This window comes from Magallana gigas, chromosome 3, assembly GCF_963853765.1.
Source record: "Magallana gigas chromosome 3, xbMagGiga1.1, whole genome shotgun sequence".
NCBI lineage: Eukaryota > Metazoa > Mollusca > Bivalvia > Ostreida > Ostreidae > Magallana > Magallana gigas.
Window position 1 is genome coordinate 4,022,299 of NC_088855.1, and position 10,115 is coordinate 4,032,413.

Genomic DNA, 10,115 nt, shown 5'->3' on the forward strand with positions numbered 1-10,115 from the left:
GTTACGCCATATAATTTCTTGTACGCATCTTTAAATCACAATAGTATGTAACCGATTTTATACATATGTACTATTGTAATATTGAATTATAATTCAGATATATTTAATAACACATTCTTTAAAAATAAAAAATTTGAAACAAAAATAAACACAATATGTTACTCATGAAGTCTTTCAGTTTACTTTTACAGATTGAACGCAATCTTACAATACATACATGTAAAAATGTGCATCGATTTAATGCAGAGAGAGCTTGCTTTTCAAAAATATATACACGCACGATATACTTTACGAAAAATACGAACATTGCATCTCAAAACATTTCATCTCAAAATATGTTCGTTATGTTCTTTATATTTCCTACAAGAATGCTTTTTCAAAAACAAATTAGCGTTTGACAGTGTATAATTGTGTTACTTCTTGCGATTTTTGTTTTGTCATTGTTTTGAAAAGTTTTAAAAAACATATTAAATTGATTTCATAACAGTGTTTTTCAATTTTATTCTCTACGGCATGGAGAATGTTTTAATCATATACATTTCTATCTAAATTACATCATGTTTAAGCTAAAACTTGCTATAAGGTTTTGGGAAAACAACCTGGTCTAGGGGTTCTATAAATACAAATTGAATCAATCAAAATGTTGCGTTCTTGTAATACTAAACGTATTAAAATCTACAATCTTAAAAAAAGATTCTCTTGCGCTGATCCAAGAAAGTTTGTAAGCAGAGTTCCTTTTGTTGAATTAATCATGGATGTTCTATATTTTGGAGACACAATATATCTATTGTTTATAACAACACTTTAAGATTTAAAAATTGTAATGTCAGTGAAATATATGTTATAGTATATATGGCCTTATGTATTCCTGCAGATGAAGTTAAACTATGATCTGGCTCGGTGGGAATCATCGTTGTCAGGTAAACTGGGGCTCTAACAGATAATTGTGTGGTATCTTCTGTGTTAACGCACAACGGTAATCCTGTAAGAATGAAGAAATGTAAGAATGTTTCTAATTACAAACGCATGCATATATACTTTAAAGGTGATGTTTCAATAAATGTAACTTGTCTGCTCTCACCTCGTCTCTCCTGTGAGGTAACGGTCGCCTGACATTTGTATGCATACCGACGATTTCTACTGAATGTAACACATTCCATTCTTGTCGAGTCACAGTTTGTCAGGCCATTCATTGATGAGACTGAAGTTCTATCACATATTCTCGTTACCTGATTTTCATGAATATAGAACATTAACATTATTAAGCAAAACATATTATTCTAAATGAACGTAATGATTTCCACCTTATATTTTATATATATATATATATATATATATATATATATATATATATATATATATGTGTGTGTGTGTGTGTGTGTGTGTGTGTGTGTGTGTGTGTGAGAGAGAGAGAGAGAGAGAGAGAGAGAGAGAGAGAATACTAACATTTTCTAATTTTTCCTCACAGAACATTCCCTTGTAGTTCGGTGGACACCGACAATTAATATTAGGAGCCACTTCGTTACCTTTACATGTTGGAATACCTCCATTGATACAAGGTCCATTCCTATTCATGCTATACTTAAAGCAATCAGGACCTAGTTAACAAGATACAGATAACGAGTCTGAATACTATAAAATCGTTTCTTGTTTTTGACACTTGTTTATACTTTAAACAAAGTTTTTTTCCCAGTTAATTTCCGACACTTGCATTGAACCAAATAACTCTGATTTGATAAAAAAAACTGCCTTTAACGTTGTTCCAACGTTTTTGTTTCTATCCAAGAGAGAATTGGAAACGATTCAATTCAAAACACACTTTCAGTGGTAAGTATGGGACTTATAACTCAATCAACCACTTACATTTAATATCAGTGAACATACGTAAACGATTTGGCATATAAAGTAGCCATTCCTTGTTCAAAATGTTAAATGTGATAAATTTGAACGTTGTTTTTTGTAATTTGTTTTTGCTTGCCTACATTTTAATTTTGTGACATCATCAGATTTCTCTCCGTGCGGACAAGATGAGAAATTGTGGTACTTGGCCTCATACACGTTGTAAAAAGAACAGACACACTCAGGTTTTATGTATACATTTGACGTTCCACATCTCAGCATCCCTAGTCCTGAAACAAAGTAGAACTTACCAAGTTATTTCTGCCACTCATATCTTTCATATTTTATTACATAGATGTAAATGAAAAGCTTTGTATCGAATAAAAGAAAATCAAGCTCAATTATACATTTGAAAGTATTTTGAATTCAATTTAATTTAAAGTAAGAACGGGAATACTCAGTTAACAGTAGCCAATAAAAAAGTGAAATCAAGAATAAAATTTGGGCCATGTGCTTCTACAAGATATAGAGGGCATTACTTGAAGATCTTTAAAATGATCTCCACCTGGTGATAGGAAGCCTGGGCGAGCAAAGGACAAATGGAGGAGGACTATAGAAACAGGGATGAAAAAAGCATGATTTGACTGAAATAACATCGCCAGAATTGCAAATGAGAGAGGCGGGTGAGAGATCTTGTTGATGACTTATATGCAAAATATCACGAAGTGAATTAAGTAAGTAAATTAGAATCGGAAAGTTTGATATGTGCAGAATAATCACAAAATCACGTTAAAAAAATATCAATGTTGAATTCAAAGAATACATTAACTTTATTTAAGTGAGTTTGATTTAAACGTTGTGTTACCACTTACCTGTTCCACGAACTTGACATTGTGTTTTGATGTTTGATGTCAAAAAAGATGGTGGATCTTTTTAAAAATAAAACAAATCGGACAGTGAAATATTTAGTACAGATTCACAGTTAATAAAATAAATCACAATAATCTTCAGGCTCTAATTAGCAGCTAAATTGCACTCACTAAACGGTACTGTTAAACCTTGTTTGTCTTGGATGATCACACATTGTAACGGCCCGTCTAGAATAAAAAATATTGCAAAAGAATAATGCAATCTTTATAAGAAATTTAATTTGCCAACTGTTCTTTACAACAATAAATGACTACATTTCTTCATTACATCAGTTTTTGTCTCTAGTACTTTTTTTGAAGGGCAATAAATCTGCTTGTCTGTTAAAATATAATTTCTAATGACTTTTCAGTATATGTAGAAATACTGATTTTAGCAGATAAATCAAGAATGTGCGCGTACATTAATTAATGATTCTTCTTCGACGTCCGATATTCAACCAGTTTGCTATGTGCTAAGTAAACATTTCTCAACATCACAATCCTTATGTATCAACATAAATTTAGGACACATGATAAGAGGAAAAGCATTCTTGCTCGTGGCCCTGAAGTTCATGTCATATAATAGATATAACTACACATAAAACTGTAAGATATGTTTAAGATCTCATAGGCATATAAACGCAACTGCATTTATCAATTGACAGTTCTTAAATTTCTGCGGTGAAGCCTACCTGTTTTTTGCGTTAACAAAGAAGGAAGGACCAAGGCCAAAAGCACAATAATCTTCATATTTTTCTCATATTATTCTAGATTCCATTGCTGAAATAAATCAGTTTTTTAAAATTTGAAACGTGGATCTGAAAACTTTATCATTCACTTCTTAAGCAACGCTAAATGTCTTGAGTTCTGATCAAACTCTTACCTTGACTCTATGAATCAATACCATTGAAGGAGCAGTAATAGACTTTTGCTATGTAGTTGTCAGCAAACAATACTAACACATTTGTACTCTGATTTAAAAAAGATTTAATTAATCAAATGATGCGTGGAAGTTATCCCGGAAAAATAATTTACACAGAGGACAATTGACTTTTAATTTACTTTATTGGAAACCCTCTATTTGCAATAATTTGCTCAATTGATATCGTGTTTCCCTAGACCTAGATCCTTCAACTTAGCTCTTTTCCTTACTACAAGGGAAGACTTTTTTACTATGATAAATATTGGCATAGAGTTTTCCCAGAGAAAGACTTGATCCAGGTGTAGTGTTTCTCCAAGGAAAAACAGACTCACTACAAGATTTTCAAACAACACGCACAGGATGAAGTTGTGCGTCTTGTTAAATGTGTGCTTAAAAATCAAGCTCAGGACATTTCAACCTCTTCCCGAAACAATTGACATTAAAACTTCAAGTGACCTCGTATTTTTTGCAAAAATGGGAAAATCGTGACTGAAATGCTGGGTTGTGCCTAACAACTGAAGTCTTACATGTATACATCTAAGCTATCTACGTTTTGTGGTTTTTTTTCCAAATTTATATCAATTCATTTCTAGTCTAGAAAACTTAAACAACTTATTGTTGTTTTTAACAGGAAAATATAGATATCTTGTTGTCTTTTATAAAATTTCCTCAGACGTGTTCAATTTTTTGTTAGAGAGCTCGAGCTAAGTCAATATATCTGAACATCAACATTTGACTTGCACATTTTATTATTTTGCCTGACTTGTACATAAAACAATAAATATATTTATTTCATACATCTAGCTGCAAAAAAAGATTTTATTTCAGGATATAGAAGTATACTGATACCACATCCGCTTATATTTGATGTTGTACATGTCAGCAAATTTTCAGTGATTCAAAATTTATTTAACAAAGACGGATCAATCGTGTAATGCAACTGTTGAAATGAAGCACATTCAAATGGAAAGCTTCGTTAAAAGATTCCTTATATATATTTTATGGAGGGGGGGGGGGATCAGTCTTATTATATAACATTGACGAATGAAAGCCATAAACAGTTTATGCATTAATAATATAATTGTTCCAATGGTTCTTAATGTCGGGTAGTCGATTGCGTGCAATACCGCAAAAGGCACTCAACAAAAGGCGGGTTTTTTTAAAAACAAATATAAAAGTTCAATTTTAAATATTCAACGAAGCCAGCGTTTTGGAGCAAAAACTGTAAAAAAGAAACTGAAAATTTTGTCGATGCAAGAACATGCCCATTTCATCAGACAGATTATGATTTTTTAACAATCTTATATTTCAAGAACTTTACTTTCACTTTGATTAACTGATTTAGTAAATATTTTCAAAACTGATTAAAGTTCAACTAGTTTGAAAAATGTAGGTGAGGCATTTATGCGTTAAAAACATATAAGTCTAGACAGAATATGAAAAAAGCATAATATGTATAAAATGGTTAGGAATACTTAAATCGAATATACGTTTTTTCCATTGTTCGAACTTAGATGATAATGAATGAAGATAATATAAAAGATATTTGACCTACCTTTACAGGCGAAGTTGTAAACTAACTAAACACATCTTACTGGGATCTGCTGGGGAATACCTAACTATCCATTTATCTTACATTCGGTTCTGTTTGTATCTTTGATGCACTCGTAAAGTGCACGTTCGATAAACATAGAGTTGTTTGAATTCTAGTTTTACTCTATCGATACTAGAAGCCGAAAGTTAAGCGTCCATTGTATACACAATGTCATGAATTACATTATTCCTGTTAAAACCTACCTGATATACTTTTCACTGCCCAGATGATATGTAACTTATATGTACGCAATTGATATTTAGGTACTAAAATAAATCTAGGTCAGATTTAAATGGTGGTTATTTGTGTGTGTTGTGATTTTTTTTTAAATATAACCCGATGAATTTAAATATCCAAAGCATTAATACGTGAGAAAGAAAAAGGTTGAAGTATTGCATTTTAATTCATTCAGCCTACATTTTGTTTAACAGAAAGTACATCGCGTATAACAAGTTTTAAAAATTTTAACCATCTTCCTCGCTTATATACTTTATCAAATCATTTTTGTGTCGTCATATTTTGTTTAACCGACTTCTGTGAATCTCTTATTTTCCATGACTCCTCCAGTAAGTCACCTGTAGCCGTCCAATAAGTTTCTACTTATTAGACGGCTACAGTTAACCTGACTGGATACAGAATAGGAGAGAAATCAAAGGCCGGAACGGCCATAAAGTCGTCGAGCTGACATTTTATGTTATATAGAACGATATCAATAATTTGAATTTCTCCAGTTCTCTACTTATAGTCGTATATCAAATAATACTAAAATAAAAAAGTAAATGAAATATGTTTTGTGCTGCTTTAAAAATAAAAATCAGTATATTTCCCAATAAAATAGGTAGTGATGCGTTTATAATACAATAACTTATCATGGTTACAAAAATTGAAGAAATTTCAAAGTTAAAAAAATATTTCCCTCTGCTTTAAACAGTCTGAGAACAATTTTCACAGGTTCATAATTTGAATACATTAACAGTGTGTCCCTAATTATAATAATAAAACTAACTTTTATTTATATCATTTCCCGTTTGAAACAAGATTACTTATGGTATGATTGTTTACAAACAAATCCACAACACGTGCTATCTAAAATGCTCGACCAAACCAACTGCATGGAATAAAAATCTTGTAATATGTTTAATACCTAAAGGAACTTATTTCTTATGCGCATTTAAAAGGCGGTGTAGAACATGAACTTTTGGACGATTGCCAATCCAGACGATCGCTAGAAGGCTGTCGACGCCTTAAAAAACTACTGATTCCTCCTATTTCAGGGCACAGAATAACCACAAAATAATGTACATTTCCAAAAAACGATGAGAAAATTCTAGCAAAATCAAAATTTTGCACAAATTTTAAAAGCAAAAATTCACTTAGTTGGAAGTGCTCGGTTAACGTCGACCTTTGTATGAAATTTGACTGGAAAAGAATTCTAAATGGAAACGCTCATGTATATCTATGTAACAATATTTTAATCCTATATACTCATACTTTCTCTACTACTGTGTGTACAAAAATGACCAATGTGCTGGAATTTCGAACTATTCTCACCATTGCGCATGCTTTTTCATGACGCAATATAAACTAAAAGGACCAATAGAAAAAAAACCTTTATGTTCATCTAAACATGATTGTGTTGTTTTATGCAATATTTAGTTATTAACATACCCAAACGCAAAATGATCTGTTTTGGCCTAATGATTATTGTCAACTTATTGGAAAGCGTCAGGTAAATGAAATTATTGTAAAGTTTTAGTATTAGTTGCCAAAATATGCTAATATATAATTTAATGTGTAATTTAAAACCTTATCATATATTAAATGAAAAAAAAAACTTGTTTAAGTAAATATTTTAACGATTCTGTACAATGAAGTAGATACCTATCTAGTTTTGAGTACAGAACGACAAAGGTAATATTGTGATTTAAGATTAATTAAAAAATGTGAATACGTAGAAGAACACCTTATGAATGCGTAAATTATGTAGAGTTGCACACTTGTAAGATCGCACATTTGGATTTGAATTCGTTGGCGATATGGAATCTAGATAGGGTTTAATAAGACATTCAAACTAACATATTTGTATTAAGCTTATAAAAATTAAAATAGCGTTTGTAGCAAAATCAATCGACAATTTATTGACAATAAATTTCAAGATTTGATACAAAATCGAACTAAGCAGTTTTTAAGAAATTACAGAAGAAGGAGCAAAGCAGATTGATTGATAAATTATTTGATCTATTTATTAATAAAAAGGAGGCATGTTATTTGTTTTCAGACTCCAAAATATTAATATACAAACTCAATTATTTTCATTATGCATATAGGTTGTTTATGAACAAATAAAACACAATTCGGGTAAATCCTGGGCTGTATACCCATGACAGAAACTATATAGTCATTTAAGTAAAATGTAACAAATAGAACTGTGTTTTTACGACTAGGACTACCTGGTATTTACGTCGGAGTGGGATTTTAATATTTAAGAGGAAAAGTAGAATTAGATGAAGTTCTTTCCACTTATTCATAGAAGACAAAATGTCAAATCCGATCATATTATGTAAAAAATAATGAATAATGGCTGTTGCTTTTTAAAAAATAATCAAAATTAAACTGACGTTTCTGGATTAAAAAAAGGTAGACTGATTAGTTGAACAAGTCGACTTTCAAAAACGCACCATTTTATAGAATTTTTTTTTTCGTAATAGCGAGATATTTTCTCGTAATAACTGGATGATTAACTTGTTATAAGGAGATCTTTTCTCGTAAATACGAGATAAATAACTCAAAATAACGAAATATTTTCTCGTAATTACGAAAAAATTAACTCGTAATAACGAGTTCTTTCATCGTTATTACGAGATTTTTTCTTGTACATGTAATAACGAGATAATTATCTCGTAATAATGAGATCTTTTCCTTTAATTACGAGATAAATATCTCGTAATAACGATATCTTCTCTCGTTATTACGAGATAAAAATATTTTTTAAGCAGCCCTATTTGAATTTTGTACGAGTACTTTAAAAAAAGAGCTACTTTATTTTCAAGAAAGCGCTGATGAAATAAAAACTTTGGAAGAGTGCATTTTCTTTTTTTTTTAAATCGATGGAATTTTTAGTAGACGGATAGAAGGTGTTTCTTCTATATTTTCAGATTTAGCACGAGTTAAATTTTTTTTTCAGAGTCGTTTACGTTAATTATCTGAAATTTGTTTGACTTAATTCTTTTTTTGACGACGTTCTATCATTTGAAGATTCTTTTCTGTAATTTAGAAAAACTCTTGATTTTCTGGTTTTGAGTTGAAACTTATGGAATAGCACATTTTCCCGCCTTATTTTTTTTATCTGTGGTACAATGTACTACATTTCTATAAAGGCATGTGGCTTTGTTGATTCCATGTTAAACTCTCCCAAATCAATGGTTATATATGAATAGGTACATGTATGGTATAAATTATGTTCACTTTTTTTTTCAAAATGCGTTTACATCAACAAAATCAACGCACTCTGAAAAAAAATGTTTTTGTTTCAAAGTGCGTTGACTTGGTCCCAAAATTAACCCACTTTGACAAAATTTTACAAAGTGCTTAGTAACAAACGTGACATACTAGTCTCAGATATTCTGTATGTCTCTTATTGAAAAATCTGTTTATAATGGAGTAAGTCAACGTCATTTTTATAGAGAGAGAATACCAAATGTCCATATTCACATTCTTTTTACCAGAAAAATTCATGACCACTTTCTGCAAATTCCTCTTCCCAAAATCAACAAAACAACCCTAAGATAATATTAATGAGACCTAGACAAGATTTGAACTCAAAACTTTAACTTTAATATTTTCAATTTTTATGTCCAGAATAATTCATCTCGATATTTTTAATGCTTCATCAAAATTCGAAAGGCATATATTAACTCACAAGCAAGAAACAGAGTTTGAAATTTTTCGTTTAGTAAACAATGCTCAATTCTTGTTATCGTTTACATTTGCGTTGCATTAGTTAAGTTTCAATCAAATGATACTTTTTTGGTGATATAAGTATTTATTAACACGTTAAATAAGTATATATTGGTTGCCACAAGGTAGTCTGTCAAGAGAAATGATAGTTTCTTAATTCTATTAATTGTAAACAATTATAAGACTAGAGCTTTGTTTATATAACAATGAATTCTATCTCTTTATCTCGCTTGTAACTTGACTTCTTACATTCAAATAATTTTGGTCAATCATTTAAGATACACAAATAAACCGTTTTATACATAAAAAATATAAAAAAAAAATTGATTTCAAATCGAGTCGATGTACAAATGTACCTTTAATGCGTAGTTAGGGGGGATAGCCCGTACTATCGTATTACTATTAAGGGGATGTGCGGCCATCTTTTACATTTGAGGATGAGAATGTAAACATTTCTTGAACTGGCTCGCTTCTGCCCGAAACTGACAAAAATGTTGCCAAAAGATAAAAAGCAAGAAATATTATATTATAAACATGTTGTTTTGTATGCAAATTATGCATAGAAAACCAGGACAATGCCTTTTTAATGATCATGACTTAAAACAGCAGTCAAATTGCGCTGCTACAGACTTCTTTTGAACATTTGAAAATCTGAAAAAAAATATGAAGGGGGTTCATTAGTGTCCTCTTTACACTTATTTGTTGACAAAAAGGTTGGATGTTGCACATAAATGTAGGAAACTTTGCCTCAAATAGCGTACCCTATTTTTATCAGACGGCATTGGATCTATTTTTAGATCAAGAAAATTACAGGTTAAACTTAGAACTCCGGTGCATTAGAGGGACATTCACGTTATATTTCCATCAATAAAAATCAGTGTCAGTTTAAACTGAA

The 10,115-nt window shown here is 30.7% G+C and overlaps 1 protein-coding gene across 3 annotated transcripts; it reads right to left on the reverse strand.

Annotated features, from left to right (window-relative positions):
* Positions 1–292: 292 nt before the first annotated feature.
* LOC105347193 (uncharacterized) lies at positions 293–5,589 on the reverse strand. Of its 3 annotated transcripts, XR_010711712.1 has the most exons (9): positions 5,467–5,589; positions 3,440–3,527; positions 2,880–2,936; positions 2,712–2,768; positions 2,379–2,449; positions 1,983–2,129; positions 1,447–1,598; positions 1,082–1,229; positions 293–982 (listed from the first exon to the last, which is right to left on the reverse strand). XR_010711712.1 is itself a non-coding variant. In XM_066078144.1 (8 exons), exons 2-8 carry the CDS (start codon positions 3,495–3,497, stop codon positions 792–794), a joined length of 810 nt encoding a protein of 269 aa, XP_065934216.1. In that variant the 5' UTR covers positions 3,498–3,527; positions 5,467–5,579; the 3' UTR covers positions 293–791. The 3 variants fall into 3 exon arrangements, 2 of the variants coding, with proteins under 2 accessions (XP_065934216.1, XP_065934217.1); XM_066078144.1 differs by lacking the exon at positions 2,379–2,449 and having other exon boundaries at positions 5,467–5,579; XM_066078145.1 differs by lacking the exons at positions 2,379–2,449; positions 5,467–5,589 and adding an exon at positions 5,225–5,413.
* Between the last annotated feature and the right edge of the window lie 4,526 nt (positions 5,590–10,115).